The sequence below is a fragment of the Coregonus lavaretus genome (assembly GCF_964263955.1).
Source record: "Coregonus lavaretus genome assembly, chromosome: 27".
NCBI lineage: Eukaryota > Metazoa > Chordata > Actinopteri > Salmoniformes > Salmonidae > Coregonus > Coregonus lavaretus.
This window is the reverse complement of record NC_140014.1, coordinates 37,640,288-37,656,639: the sequence shown is the minus strand read 5'-3', so window position 1 is coordinate 37,656,639 and position 16,352 is coordinate 37,640,288. Positions and strand designations below refer to the sequence as shown.

Sequence of the window (16,352 nt, the reverse complement as noted above, 5' to 3'; positions counted from 1 at the left end):
ATAATAATAATTATAATAATAATAATATGCCATTTAGCAGACGCTTTTATCCAAAGCGACTTACAGTCATGCGTGCATAAATTTTTGTGTATGGGTGGTCCCGGGGATCGAACCCACTACCTTGGCGTTACAAGCGCCGTGCTCTACCAGCTGAGCTACAGAGGACCACTCTGTTCCAACCTATTCTGGTGCGTAATGACAACATAATCAGAGATGATCCTCCTGGGTCCTGTAACATGGGACTGTCGATTTAGTGCTGTGCAAGGACAAGACGGTTTATGGGGCTATGAACAGTGGTGTAGTGGAGGGTAAACACACGTAAACACCGGCTACGCACCTTTTTACTTTTGTGCAAGCTGAAAAATGCATTGAAAGTATAGGGAGCGTTACTTTAGCGTTTACCCAACTATTTATTTTTTACCACTACATCACTGGCTATGAAATACACTTAGTAAGCCTCATATAAAAACGTTAAAGTAGGTAAGTTGCTCTTACTTACTGTATCTATGCTTCGGATTTAAAGACTGCCCTGTGGAAAAGTGCCATTTTAAAAGACCTGAATAAAGAAAATAAAAAAGTGTTGAAATAATGCATTGTAAGAAAGGAGACCATATTGATTGTGGAAAGACAACAAGATGAGTTTGAAAGTATTAGAGTTTATTTAGAAGTTATTTAGAACATCACTTCTATGAAGTGATCCTATAGGAATATCCACATTTCCTTAAGTTGTGCCATCATTTACATGCCATTATGTAAATGATATTGTATGACCACATACTCCCGTACAACATAAATTGTAACACATTCATAAATAAATTGTAACACCTGTATATTATCAATGTTAGACCTAACTTTCTGCAAATCATCTCTTTTAGTAGACCCTATGAAAAATTAAAATTAACGCATGTGTAAATCATTATAAAAAAATTTTCAAATGCATGGATCACGTTATCTGGGGCAAAGTTTATACAGTAGAAATCCCACCTGCTGCCAGATCGGTCAACTCATGTTAAATCATACAACAACGACAAAAAAGACAAGCTAACCTCTGAATTAATGTAACATTATGGTGGATAAGCTTGGTTGGCTCTGTGTTTTAGTCAGTCACTGGTGGTGTTTAAAGATGCTACTTGAACATTGCATTTGAATGTGAAGTGCTTTGCCTCCTTGGAGTTGCTGCTGCTTTTTGATAGATAGAGATTGTCCGCATTATTGCTAATAGTGTGTCACATGGTATTGAAGACGTCAAAGTTATCATTTGTATATTTTATGATTTTAATTTGTTTTTGATTGACTGATTAATTTGTGAACATGTTCAGTAATTAACATGTCTGGTGCTGCTTTATTTGAAAGTATATCTGCAGGTTTATTTGAAAAGGTATTATAGACGAAGTTATGTGATGATTCAACTATTCAATGCTTAGCATTGTTACTCTACTGTGTCATACAGCAAGACTTCAATGTGTATTATTATCAATACAGACAGTGTGTGTGGTGTGGTCATTGTGTTATTGTCATCACCACCTAAATGAATATTATTGTATTGCCTAGATGGATTTTTCTCAATTTTTTTCAATTGTATACAATTATTTTTGTCCAGAATATATATCAGAAGATATATAATTAAAGATAGGTCTAACTGATGTCCAAACACTTAATAAAATGTATAACATTGAAAACACATATCTATGTCTATTCAGTGTGTGTGTGTGTGTGTGTGTGTGTGTGTGTGCGTGTGCGTGTATGTAGGGGGAGGGGGTGGTGTTAGGGGAAGGGGGGAGGGGGGGGGCGGGATTTACCAAACGTCACCAAGCCACCCCTACTCAAAATGTTACTTCACAACTTTCGATTTGACAGGGGTGTAATCATTAGTCCAAACAGTTACAAAACGTTTCGTTTTGCAACTAAAACGACAGTTTCTATTGGACAAATTCAGCTAGGTCTCTACACGTTTCGTTCCGTTTAAGAAACGTTTTGCAACAGTATAGGTGTAATGAATACACCCCAGGCCTCCTCTCTAGGATCGCGTTTTGGCGAAGTTGTGACACATTTGGTTTCCCTAACTTTATGAAGCAGTATCTATTCATGTAACAGGAATTTCAGTCTAAGCTTTTGTAACTTGAATAGCAATCCGGATCAGGAGGATAATCTATGAATGACAACAATATGGATTCTGATGAAGTTCAACAAACAGGTTGGTGACATTACATAGAAAAACGGCAATTTATATAATTCCATCTAATAATAAAACATTGTTTCTCAATTCATCTCCTCAAGTGTCTAGTTTAAAATGTATTTAAAAAGTTTGTAGGCGAATTCAACGAATGAAAGTCCTACCACTACAGATATTAGAAATGAGCTACATTAAGGAATGCACTTGTTAGTTGCCTAAAAAAAGTTGTTACATTGTTAACATGTTTTCAGTCTTACTCTGACAGCAAGTATGTAATGAGTTAATTAAATGATTAATTATTTGTTAATGCCCAAATTGTATTTACTGTTTGTTTGATTGATTTACTCATTCATTCGTTCTGTAGATGGCAGCACATCAGAAGAATCAACAAGTAGTCCTAATCAAAGGATGACAAGAAATCAGATCCTCACATTGATATCAATCGCATCTGTCAACTTCAGCTCAATGATTTGTTACTCTATACTGGGACCATTCTTCCCTAAAGAGGTATTGTTCAATAGGCTACCAACCATTTTACTTCTTCATTGCTTGTGAGATATTGTTACAGGTTTTGGTTTTTCCGATGCATGTTTTGAGGTCGGACTTTAGCACGTAGGGCGCACCAATTGGTGTCTTCTTCTATTGTATATTGGCGATCACACAATATAGTAGGTGGCGGGATGGAAAGAGGATTACAGATTGGCGTCATCTCGTTAGTCAGTATGTGTTACACCTGTGCTGGTTGCCATCTCGTTAGTGGGAAGGTGTTTCACCTGTGCTGGCCCAGGTGCTATTTAATAGTGGCTGGTGCAGTGCTCCAATTGTCTTGAGAGATGTGGAGGGTCAACACCTTTAGTTGGCGCTCCCTATTTGATTTCTAGAAAAACAATAATTTATCTGATTTCGTTTTGCGCCACTTTTTTGGTTTGCTTCATATCTTTAAGTTTGGTATGGGGTTTTGCTTTTATTTGCCTCTTCTTGGGCAAATTTAGAAGGCGTTAATGGTGGGTGTCTTTTAGGTTCCAGTTGTTGTTGCTAGTCAACTTGCAGTGGACACCCCCACGAGTGTCTTTCAGAATCCCTCCTAAAACCCTACCTGTTTTGGTTGTCAGCGACTCTTTGTTAGTTCCCCCTTCTGTTTGCCTTTTTTGGTTTTCTTGCTGGGGAACGTAACAATATACTAAACAGAGTTTATGCAGAATCATGATTTCTTTATTCAGATTATAAAATAAATTGGCACATGTTGAAAAATTACTAAATTAATGTTTAGGAGTGCCATAGTAAAGTACACTTAATTTTATTGGTTGGCTGTAAGATACCAGTTCAGACTAGATGTCATGACTGACATGTGGTTGTATTTGTATAATGTGTTGGACACGAAAAGCCCCTAAACCTTAGGGCAATGATGTGTCATACAATGGATACTCAGTCACATCAACACATGCAAACATCAAAGCAGAAACTCGCTCCTGCAGGTTCATGCTCTCCAACCCTGTTCATGGAGAGCTAAACCTCCTGTAGGTTTTCGCAACAACCCCAGTTGTAACTAACCTGATTCAGCTCATCAACCAGCTAATTATTAGAATCAGGTGCGCTAGTGACAGTTCCTAATCCAGGCACTTCTCCTGTCTGGACTACTGCAACTCTCTGTTGGCTGGGCTCCACGCTTGTGCCATCAAACCCCTGCAACTTATCCAGAACGCCGCTGCCCGCCTGGTGTTCAACCTTCCCAAGTCATCCCAGTCCTCCGCGCACTCCGCTGGCTTCCAGTCGAATTTCATAGCCACTACAAGACCATGGTGCTTGCCTACGGAGCAGCAAGGGGAACTACTTTCAGGCTATGCTCAAAGCCTAAACCCCAACCTGAGCTCTCTGTTCTGCCACCTCTGGTCTCTTGGTACTCCCAACCCTACGCTCAGCCCAGTCAAAGCTCTTCTCTGTCCTGGCACCCTGATGGTGGAATGAACTTCCCCCTGATGCTAGGACAGCGGAGTCCCTGCCCCATCTTTTTCGAAAACATCTGAAATCCTTCCTCTCCAAAGAGCATCTTAAATAATATTTGTTTCCCTTCTAGCACTGACTTTGATAGTACGTACATTTTCCTCAATGAAGTAGCTATGATTCAGATATGTTTTTGTCCCACCTAGCTATTTTAAGATGAATGCACTAAGTGGCTCTGGATAACTCTAATATAATGTATACGTCAGATAGGCTGTCCTGTGGACATATGCATTTGAGTGACCAGAGTCTCTTGTGACTGACTGAAATCTCTGTTATAAGCCCTAAGCTATATTATGGTGTAAACATATTTTTTTTTATAAAGTCACGACCACTGATATACCTGTGGCAAGTGTCATAAACGAAGAAAAAAAAAACAGTGATTTTCAAACACTATGAGATTCGTGGGGAGCAAGAAATACCCTCCCTCTGGCTCGAAGCTCGTTGCAGTTTTTGAAAATCATTTTTTTAGGACCTACTTATCTTTTTAACCACAGATCATAGAAATGCGCTGTTTTCACACATGTAGACTGGAGATAATGAATATGAGGTTGAAAAGTGGCGAAATTGCTCTTTTAGGATCATAGTTGATCTAATTGCTAAAGATGATCTATATGCTTTTGGGAAACTCAACCTATAGATGAGTGAACGTTGCTGACCTAAACAGCACTGAGTCATGACTATGTTATAAAGTTAGCTGTTGTGACTGTTTTCCAAAGTATTTTGTTTACGTGCCTTCGCTTTCCAAAAGGAAAACAACATCTTGTACACAATCAATTTTCACCAAGCTTTTTGGTGTTTTGCAGTATCTGTATGTTTGATATTGTAATGTATTGATAGATACAGGATATTTACTGTATGTATATTGTCTCTATACAGGCCATGAAAAAAGGAGCCAGTCAGACGGCCATTGGCCTTATATTTGGCTGCTATGCTCTGTGTAATCTGATGGGCTCCTTAGTAATGGGTAAATATGTAAGTATTTGGAATAACTAGGCTATAGTGCCTTAAGAAAGTATTCATACCTCTTGACTTCTTCCACATTTTGTTGTATTACAACCTGAATTCAAAATGTATTAAATATATTATTTTTTACTCTCACGCATCTACACACAATACCCCATAATGACAAAGTCAAAACGTGTTTTTAGAAATGTTTGCAAATTTATTGAAAATGAAATACAGAAAAATCTCATTTACATAAGTATTCACACCCCTGAGTCAATACATGTTAGAATCACCTTTAGCAGTGATCTTAGCTGTGAGTCTTTCTGAGTACCTCTCTAATAAGAGCTTTCCACACCTGGATTGTACAATATTTGTACATTATTCTTTTTTAAATTCTTCAAGCTCTGTCAAGTAGGTTGTTGATCATTGCTAAACAGCCATTTTCAAGTCTTGCCATAGATTTTCAAGCTGATTTAAGTCTAAACTCGGTAACTAGGCCCTTCAGGAACATTCCGTGTCATCTTGGTAAGCAACTCCAGTGTATATTTGTTTTGTGTTTTAGGTTATTGTCCTACTGAAAGATGAATTTGCCTCCCAGCACCCACTGATAAATCACAATTTTAATCACAAAATATTATTTTGTTTAATGGAGAAGAAGATTTGCCCCAAACATAACACTTTCTATTCAGGACATAAAGTTAATTTCTTTGCCAAACTTTTTGCTGTTTTACTTAAGTGCCTAATTGCTTTCAGGTTGTATGTTTTTGAATATTTTGTTTCTGTACAGGCTTCCTTCTTTTCACTCTGTCATTTAGGTTAGTATTGTGGAGTAACTACAATGTTGATCCACCCTGTTTTCTCCTATCACAGCCATTAAACTCTGTAACTGTTTTAAAGTCACCATTGGCCTCATGGTGAAACCTCTGAGCAGTTTCCTTCCTCTCCGGCAACTGAGTTAGGAAGGACGCCTGTATCTTTGTAGTGACTGGGTGTATTGATACACCATCCAAAGTGTAATTAATAACTTCACCATGGCCTCTCGAGTGGCACAGCGGTCTAAGGCTGAGGCGTCACTACAGACCCGGGTTCGATCCCAGGCTGTGTCACAACCGGCCATGACCGGGAGTCCCATAGAACGGCGCACAATTGGCCCAGCATCATCCGGAGGGTTTGGCCGGGGGGCTTTACTTGGCTCATCGAGCTCTAGCGACTCCTAGTTGGACGGTGTTTCCTCCGACACATTGGTGCGGCTGGGTTCCAGGTTAAGCGGGCAGGTGTTAAGAAGCGCGGTTTGGCGGGTCATGTTTGGGAGGACGCATGACTCGACCTTTGCCTCTCCTGAGCCCGTTGGGGAGTTGCAGTGATGACACAAGATCGCAATTGGATATCACAAAATTGGGGAGAAAATACAAAAAAATATATTTAAAAAAAAAAAGTACATAACTTCACCATGCTCAAAGGGATATTCAATGTCTGCATTTTAAAGTTTTACTCATTGACCAATAGTTGCCCTTCTTTGCGAGGCATTAGAAAACCTCCCTGGTCTTTGTGGTTGAATCTGTGTTTGAAATTCACTGCTCGACTGCGGGACCTCACAGATAGTTGTATGTGTGGGGTACAGATGAGGTAGTCATTCACAAATCATGTTTAACACTATTATTGCACACCAAGCCCATTTCTTCCTGCTGAATTTATTTAGGCTTGCCATAACAAAGGGGTTGAATACTTATTGACTCAAGACATTTCAGCTTTTCATTTTTAATTAATTAGTACAAATGTCTCAACATAATTCCACTTTGACATTATGGGGTATTATGTTTAGGCCAGTGACACACATTCTCAATTTAATCCATTTTAAATTCACATGTTTAGGCCAGTAACACAACAAAATGTGGAATAAGTCAAGGGGTGTGAATACTTTCACCCTGTTCCCTATGTAGTGCACTACTTTTGATCATGTAGCATAGGGCTCTGGTCAAAAGTAATGTACTTCATAGGGAATAGGGTGCCATTTGGGAAGCATCCTACGTGTAGTCATCAGACTACTCTGCTTGCGATATGACTTTTCACAAACATAACACATGCTATGTCTCTCCTTTCAGATTGTCCAGATCGGGGCAAAGTTCATGCTAATTTCAGGCTTATTTGTGTCGTCAGTGTGCACCATTCTCTTTGGGTGAGTGAGATGGATAGCGTTCTGCAAGCATCACATACTGTCTATTGTGATTAATGGCAGGTGACTACCTAAACAAATGAGTTAGTTATCCATCAACAGATTCCAGGCAAAGTGCTCATGAAAGCAAGTTTTTTAAGTGCCCTCCTAAAATGTTTACTCAACATGGACATATACATATTTTAGTCTAATTATTTTCCTGTTCTTGTTTTGCAGCTTACTCGACAGAGTTCCTGACGGAGCTACTTTTATTGCTCTGTGCTTTATCATAAGGTCTGTTGATGCTGTGGGCTTCAGTGCTGCAATGACCTCTTCTTTCGCAGTTTCAACAAAAGTTTTCCCAAACAATATAGCAACTGTTCTGGTGAGTTTAGTCAGCCAACCCTTGTGTAAGAGTCTGTCTGGTATGTTATGTGACGGAATTAGACACCATGTTCAAACACAAAAGCATTATGGTTGAGGTTGTTAAAATGTTTTGTATCCCAAGAGTTATGCCCCATTCGTCTTGCGGCTGTCTGAAAGCATCTTTAGCAATGAGCATTGTGATAAGTTCCTCTATTTGGTCATAATAATAATACGATGATGATACAATTGGATTGTGTTCTGTTTGGAACTGGAACCCATACAAACAACATTCTTTCTTTAAGGCAGATCCTTCTATTTAGTAAACAGAAGCCTGTGGGTACGAGGTTCAACTGCATGTGCACATTTACTATGTTGAATATTGTGTTGTGTTTGTCTTCTTAGGGTAGTCTGGAGATGTTTACAGGGCTGGGTCTTATACTGGGACCACCAATAGGTGGATGGTTGTATCAGTCGTTTGGATACAAAGTTCCGTTCATGGCTCTGGGATGCGTTCTATTTCTCATGGTCCCCTTCAACATGTACATCTTACCAAGCTTTGGTAACGGTTTATTTATGGTTTATGAACTTTTAACTAATAGTTAGCCATCTATAAGATAGTTATGAATACATTACGTCCCACCCTTTAAAGAAAAAGGTGTTAACTTAAAGTGTGTAAAGTGTTAAACATTTAGTTATCTGAGTGTAAAAGATACATGTTGAGTCAAATGTTTTCTCTCTTTGTCATTATGAAATGATTCCTGTGATAATGTTTCTTGTTATTACAGTGAGGGGAAAAAATTATTTGATCCCCTGCTGATTTTGTACGTTTGCCCACTGACAAGGAAATGATCAGTCTATAATTTTAATGGTAGGTTTATTTGAACAGTGAGAGACAGAATAACAACAACAAAATCCAGAAAAACGCATGTAAAAAATGTTATAAATTGACTGCATTTTAATAATGGAAATAAGTATTTGACCCCCTCTCAATCAGAAAGATTTCTGGCTCCCAGGTGTCTTTTATACAGGTAACGAGCTGAGATTAGGAGCACACTCTTAAAGGGAGTGCTCCTAATCTCAGCTTGTTACCTGTATAAAAGAAACCTGTCCACAGAAGCAATCAATCAATCAGATTCCAAACTCTCCACCATGGCCAAGACCAAAGAGCTCTCCAAGGATGTCAGGGACAAGATTGTAGACCTACACAAGGCTGGAATGGGCTACAAGACCATCGCCAAGCAGCTTAGTGAGAAGGTGACAACAGTTGGTGCGATTATTTGCAAATGGAAGAAACACAAAATAATTGTCAATCTCCCTCGGCCTGGGGCTCCATGCAAGATCTCACCTCGTGGAGTTGCAATGATCATGAGAACGGTGAGGAATCAGCCCAGAACTACACGGGAGGATCTTGTCAATGATCTCAAGGCAGCTGGGACCATAGTCACCAAGAAAACAATTGGTAACACACTACGCCGTGAAGGACTGAAATCCTGCAGCGCCCGCAAGGTCCCCCTGCTCAAGAAAGCACATATACAGAGCCGTCTGAAGTTTGCCAATGAACATCTGAATGATTCAGAGGAGAACTGGGTGAAAGTGTTGTGGTCAGATGAGACTAAAATCGAGCTCTTTGGCATCAACTCAACTCGCTGTGTTTGGAGGAGGAGGAATGCTGCCTATGACCCCAAGAACACCATCCCCACCGTCAAACATGGAGGTGGAAACATTATGCTTTGGGGGTGTTTTTCTGCTAAGGGGACAGGACAACTTCACCACATCAAAGGGACGATGGACGGGGCCATGTACCGTCAAATCTTGGGTGAGAACCTCCTTCCCTCAGCCAGGGCATTGAAAATGGGTCGTGGATGGGTATTACAGCATGACAATGACCAAAACACACGGCCAAGGCAACAAAGAAGTGGCTCAAGAAGAAGCACATTAAGGTCCTGGAGTGGCCTAGCCAGTCTCCAGACCTTAATCCCATAGAAAATCTGTGGAGGGAGCTGAAGGTTCGAGTTGCCAAACTTCAGCCTCAACCTTAATGACTTGGAGAAGATCTGCAAAGAGGAGTGGAACAAAATCCCTCCTGAGATGTATGCAAACCTGGTGGCCAACTACAAGAAACGTCTGACCTCGGTGATTGCCAACAAGGTTTTTGCCACCAAGTACTAAATCATGTTTTGCAGAGGGGTCAAATACTTATTTCCCTCGTTAAAATGCAAATCAATTTATAACATTTTTGACATGCGTTTTTCAGGATTTTTTTGTTGTTATTCTGTCTCTCACTGTTCAAATAAACATACCATTAAAATTATAGACTGATCATGTCTTTGTCAGTGGGAAAACGTACAAAATCAGCAGGGGATCAAATACTTTTTTCCCTCACTGTATATTACCCTGCTTGCTCCTCTGTTCAGCTGCTGATCCTACCAAGGACTCCTTCTTCAGGCTGTTCACGCATCTGAAGATAGTCCTCATATGCTTTGCCATATTCACCCTGAGCTCTGGACTCGGCTTTCTGGATGCAACCTTGTCCATATATGCAATTGATACGGTAAAGCCAAGCATACACCAGGGTTGAGGTGAATTCCATTTCAATTCAGTTTACTTCCTGAATGGACTGAAATTCAATTTACACCCAACCCTAGTATACTTTAAAGCTTCATATTTGAGAATATATTTGTCACATTTCAAAATATGATGGTTATGTCCAGTAGGACGAACCTCAGTAACTTAACCTCTCTCTTTTGTTTCTCTATGTAGTTTGACCTGTCTCCAGGTTATGTGGGTCTTCTCTTCCTTGGTCTGTCGTTGCCTTACTGTCTGGCCTCACCTCTGCTTGGTATCATCAGTGACAGGTTTCCTGTCAGTACAGTTAACCCAACACTATACTATACTACACTATACAACACTATAATATACAACACTATACTACACTACATTGTTGGTTTGTTGGTTAAGGGCTGCATTGTTGGTTAAGGGCTTGTAAGTAAGCATTTCACGGTAAGGTCTACACCTGTTTTATTCAGCGCACTGCTATACTATATACCACAATACTATATTACACAATACTACACTATACTATATTCAACACAACACTATGCTACACGATACAGTACAACACTGTGCTATACTATACACCACAATACTATACTACACAATACTACACTTAAGTGAGAATGCTGGAGAAGCCGGTGTTTGGAGGATATATTGGCAGGGGTGTTGTTTGTCGAGGGCCGGCAAACCGTGCCAATATATCCTCCAAACACCGGCTTCAAGGGCATTATCAATTTGTATACAACTGGTTACCAACATTTTCAAATAATGATTGACATATTTTAATTTAAAAAACGTTATTTTGATGAATTTATTCATACTATTTAATCCTTCCACAAGATATAGTCCCGACACAAATCTAGGGTTGCTACCCAAGCCGGCTGGTCGTTCGTTCTATCCGTTCGGTTGCTAGAGACGCGACTCAGTCGTTCAGTCTTTTTGTTGTGTATCTATGGACGTGACCCAGTCGTTCGTTCTAAATGTTCCATTGCCATATTTGCTGGCAACATTCTTATCCCTTGCTTGCCAGCTAGCCAACTACGGCAATTTACAGTCACTTCAAACAGTGCAGCCAGAATAACTGCAAAGTAGCCGCATTTGTTTAAGCTGTTTTCTAGTGACATTTATCTGGATGCATCCAAAACAATGAGTTAATGAGGCGCGATTTCGCATGGCATAGAAAATGTGCTCTCGTCAGGACACTGTTGTTCAGAGGAGCTAGCCAACAACACAGCTAACACAATCACTTCAAACTGAAGCTGGAAAGACTGCAAACTAGCTGCACTTCGTTTCGTTTGACCTTTTTCAATTGACATTTCTTTGTTTATATCCTTAACAATGATGCCAGCTGATTCATGATTTCAACTGGCTGAGAAACGCTGCCTGCCTGTCTGTTTCGTCCCGACTCCCAACACGTACATAACTATGGGACAGCTGGAGATCGAATTTGAATATTGAAATAATGTTGCAAATGTTGGCGAGACAGATAGCAAGGTTTATACAAATCTCCGCTGTTGAAAACTGTTAGTCTACAAGACATGTGAGATAATGTCTAGCTGCTTTTTATAATGTAGATCAAGTTTATAACTTGCCTGGCAGGGCTGATGAGACAGTGGATTGTGCAATCAGATGGAACAGAGTAAATAGGCATTTTAATGTCATAGATTTAGCGGTGGTAACTTGTGAAATAAACACCGGCAGGAATGTGGTTTTAACCAATCAGCATTCAGGATTAGACCCAACCATTGTATAATATACTATATACAACACCAACCAATACCAGTCGTGTATTGTAGACACAACTTCTCTTTTCTACATATACTATAATGTGATTTTACCTTCTGGTTGTGTTTGCAGTACACTAGGTCGTGGTTCATGGTGCTAGGAGGCTTGTCTACAGCAACTGGCTTCTGGTTCTTAGGTCCTGTCCCCATTCTGCAGATACAGAGGTCAGCATCTGTTATTATCAGTGTGAAGTGTACTACTTCTCCTGCTATTACTACTAACAAGAAGCCAATGTGATACAATAATTATACTTTTTTTTGTCTCTGTAGTCAGATGTGGCTGGTGGTCTTCATGCTGGGTGTCATAGGATTCTCTCTTAGCATGACTACCATCCCCACGTTCCCTGAAATACTCGAATGTGCATAGTGAGTTGACCATTTACGTACACACCATGGCACTTGCGCACATATACAAATATACTGTATTTATAATGTCCATTTTGACTTAGAAGAATCGGTATCATGCAAGAGGTACAGAATGCAAAATAATATTTATAATTTTCCAATGGCAGTGAAAATGGATTTGAGGAGGGGTTGAGCACTCTTGGACTGGTGTCAGGATTGTTTGGAGCAGTGTGGTCCATTGGGTGTGTACTTGCAGTGTTATATTAAGTCTCTGAGGCGCGATTTGAGAGTTGGAGTTTGGAGATATGAATTCTAAACAAAAGTATGTTTTATTTGTTCAGGATGTTTTGTGGTCCAATGCTCGGTGGCTTCATCACACAACAGCTGAGCTTTGAGTGGGCTGCTTCTGTTCAAGGAGGCCTGGCCTTTCTAGCCGTATGTATAATAACAATATATGTATTTTATATAACAGTTTTCATTACAATGAGAATCTCAAAGACACTTTAAAAAAACAAATAAAGAAAACAGATATAGGGTTGTGGCAGTTCCTGCACGATGGTCTCCCACAGCTTCAGATGAATGGGCGAGGCAGTTCAGAAGGGCGGTTCAGAAGGGCAGTTCAAAAGGGCAGTTTGTGTATTCTATTATGCACACTTGAATACTGTCAGTCCTGCCTCGACACTCCTGACTCCTGACCCCTATAAATGGGTAACTCAAATGTCTGTGCTAAATTGCTTACTTGGACATCAACACATTGTTTATGCTAGTTAGTAAGAGTAATTTAGGTCACATGGATTATTATTACAGTTGAAGTCGGAAGTTTACATACACCTTAGCCAAATACATTTAAACTGTTTTTCACAATTCCTGACATTTAATCCTAGTAAAAATTCCCTGTCTTAGGTCAGTTAGGATCACAACTTTATTTTAAGAATGTGAAATGTCAGAATAATAGTAGAGAATTATTTATTTCAGCTTTTATTTCTTTAATCACATTCCCAGTTGGTCAGAAGTTTACATACACTCAATTAGTATTTGGTAGCATTACCTTTAAATTGTTTAACTTCGGTCAAACGTTTCGGGTAGCCTTCGACAAGCTTCCACAATAAGTTGGGTGAATTTTGGCCCATTCCTTCTGACAGAGCTGGTGTAACTGAGTCAGGTTTGTAGGCCTCCTTGCTCGCACATGCTTTTTCAGTTCTGCCTACACATTTTCTATAGGATTGAGGTCAGGGCTTTGTGATGGCCACTCCAATACCTTGACTTTGTTGTCCTTAAGCCATTTTGCCACAACTTTGGGAGTATGCTTGGGGTCATTGTCCATTTGGGAGACCCATTTGCGACCAAGCTTTAACTTCCTGACTGATGTCTTGAGATGTTGCTTCAATATATCCACATAATTTTATTTCCTCATGATGCCATCTATTTTGTGAAGTGCACCAGTCCCTCCTGCAGCAAAGCACCCCCACAGCATGATGCTCCCACCCCCGTGCTTCACGGTTGGGATGGTGTTCTTCAGCTTGCAAGCCACCCCCTTTTTCCTCCAAACATAACGATGGTCATTATGGCCAAACAGTTCTATTTTTGTTTCATCAGACCAGAGGACATTTCTCCAAAAGGTACGATCTTTGTCCCCATGTGCAGTTGCAAACCGTAGTCTGGCTTTTTTATGGCGGTTTTGGAGCAGTGGCTTCTTCCTTGCTGAGCGGTCTTTCAGGTTATGTCGATATAGGACTCGTTTTACTGTGGATATAGATACCTTTGTACCTGTTTCCTCCAGCATTTCTCACAAGGTCCTTTGCTGTTCTGGGATTGATTTGCACTTTTCGCACCAAAGTACGTTCATCTCTAGGAGACAGAATGCGTCTCCTTCCTGAGCAGTATGACAGCTGCGTGGTCCTATGGTGTTTATACTTGCGTACTATTGTTTGTACAGATGAACGTGGTACCTTCAGGCATTTGAAAATTGCTCCCAAGGATGAACCAAACTTGTGGAGGTCTACAATTCTTTTTTCTGAGGTCTTGGCTGATTTTCTTTTGATTTCCCCATGATGTCAAGCAAAGAGGCACTGAGTTTGAAGGTAGGCCTTGAAATACATCCATAGGTACACCTCCAATTGACTCAAATGATGTCAATTAGCCTATCAGAAGCTTCTAAAGCCATGACATCATTTTCTGGAATTTTTCCAAGCTGTTTAAAGGCACAGTCAACTTAGTGTATGTAAACTTCTGACCCACTGGAATTGTGATACAGTGAATTATAAGTGAAATAATATGTCTGTAAACAATTGTTGGAAAAATTACTTGTCATGCACAAAGTAGATGTCCTAACCGACTTGCCAAAACGATAGTTTGTTAACAAGACATTTGTGGAGTGGTTGAAAAACGAGTTTTAATGACTCCAACCTAAGTGTATGTAAACTTCCGACTTCAACTGTATATATTTTTTTATATATATTTTTTCCCACTGTGCTGTCTGAATATGACTGTTTCCTCTTCTCAGGCTTTCTTTCTTGGTGTATATTTTCTCTGTCAAAGAACACGACAAGAAAGGTAATGATTCTGTTTATTTACATAAACAAGTAGAAAATAACTGTTGAGAAAGCCATTTGAAAAGAGTAACAGGTTCGGAGAAATTGGTATTTGTGCCTGAATTTGCTTTTATTTGTTTGGACCTAAAGGGCTCCTCAGATCCAGGGGACAAGACCTTCAGATGAAAGTACCCATCTTCTGACCTGAACAACGATCATCTACCAGGAACAATAATTTAAATTTTTCTGCTGTGAGAAACTGGTCAAATTAAAATCCTACACCTGTAAATGTACATAGGTGATAAATGTAACTTGTATTAAAATGTAAAACTAAGAGGATGATACTACACAGGTTCTCATTTGTTGTCATAGCATTAGCAATCTTAACAGAAGCAGTTCAGTTTGCATTATGCCAATACCATATAAGACCTGTGCATATAATGACTTGAACTGTCAAGGACCTCAACAAGCCGTGGTAAAGCTTTGGAACTATTTGAAATAGCTTTTAGCAAACTATTTTAAAACACCATTTACTTCGGAACAGGTGAATATTTCACAAAATAATGTTTACATGACGATAATCAAAGGGCATTTAATCAGTTGGCTGTTAAATATGTACCCATTGAAATCCAGTACTATCTAAATGCCTCTCATTCTCCAATCTCCACAGCACCTGACATGGATTATGTCTGAACAGTGGGGTCAGAACACCATGTATGGAGTGATTCCGTGCCAACAAAAACTTTATTTCAATTCCATAATATTGAATTTGAATTCAAGATTTTTGAATTTGTAACGCACAAATTTAATTACATTTACGTAATTTAGCAGACGCTCTTATCCAGAGCGACTTACATGAGCAATTAGGGTTAAGTGCCTTGCTCAAGGGCACATCGACAGATTTTTCACCTAGTCGGCTCAGGGATTAGAACTAGCGACCTTTCGTTTACTGGCACAACGCTCTTAACCGCTAAGCTACCTGCCGCCCATTGAATTCATAAAGGGCCCGATTCCGACTTAGGAAATTACGCCTTTCAAATGCACTTCTCAGTAGTTGGTATTCAGACTTACTTTATGAAGGTGGTAAAGGGCTTTGCAGGAGTGGTTCACTTGAGTGTGCTGAATAAATGTAATTCAACCGCTGAAAATCCTACCCCTTGCTGGCCAACAGATTCTGGGTGGAATTTTCATTCAATAGGGTTTTCAGTACATTTATCTTAAGCCATCCCTTTAAATATGGTGTACTTTTACTATAGAATTTTGTGGACAGACTACAGAGTACATGGAGAGAATGGGTTCAGAATATATGGATCAATGAAAGAATGCTATCTACAGTATGCATCTTCCTCTCAGTTTCAGCACCAACTGGTAGATTTATAAATACTCTGATCTTGTAGATTATTTAGGCAAATTTTAGGGTTAGTAAAGTATGTATGAATCATAAAAAAGTAACTGGTTTGGAGAGCCTATGGTAATATTTTATGTATCATTAAGGAAAATGT

The 16,352-nt window shown here is 39.6% G+C and overlaps 1 protein-coding gene across 1 annotated transcript; it reads left to right on the top strand.

The window, feature by feature from the left end:
* The first annotated feature begins 2,011 nt into the window (after nucleotides 1-2,011).
* LOC311102692 (MFS-type transporter SLC18B1-like) lies at nucleotides 2,012-15,197 on the top strand. Its single transcript, XM_084144064.1, has 14 exons — nucleotides 2,012-2,194; nucleotides 2,538-2,680; nucleotides 5,051-5,146; nucleotides 7,222-7,295; nucleotides 7,509-7,656; nucleotides 8,040-8,196; nucleotides 10,052-10,188; nucleotides 10,398-10,499; nucleotides 12,048-12,139; nucleotides 12,245-12,340; nucleotides 12,487-12,561; nucleotides 12,661-12,754; nucleotides 14,823-14,872; nucleotides 15,001-15,197. The coding sequence occupies exons 1-14, from the start codon at nucleotides 2,152-2,154 to the stop codon at nucleotides 15,056-15,058; spliced, it is 1,365 nt and encodes a 454-aa protein (XP_084000190.1). The 5' UTR covers nucleotides 2,012-2,151; the 3' UTR covers nucleotides 15,059-15,197.
* The last annotated feature ends 1,155 nt before the right edge of the window (nucleotides 15,198-16,352 follow it).

Excerpts from the sequence above, each read along its gene's own strand:
- LOC311102692 (XM_084144064.1), top strand. The coding sequence starts at position 2,152 with ATGAATGACAACAATATGGATTCTGATGAAGTTCAACAAACAG. Across the intron at positions 12,140-12,244 it reads CCCATTCTGCAGATACAGAG|TCAGATGTGGCTGGTGGTCT; the intron begins GTCAGCATCTGT and ends TTGTCTCTGTAG. Across the intron at positions 12,755-14,822 it reads GAGGCCTGGCCTTTCTAGCC|GCTTTCTTTCTTGGTGTATA; the intron begins GTATGTATAATA and ends TCCTCTTCTCAG.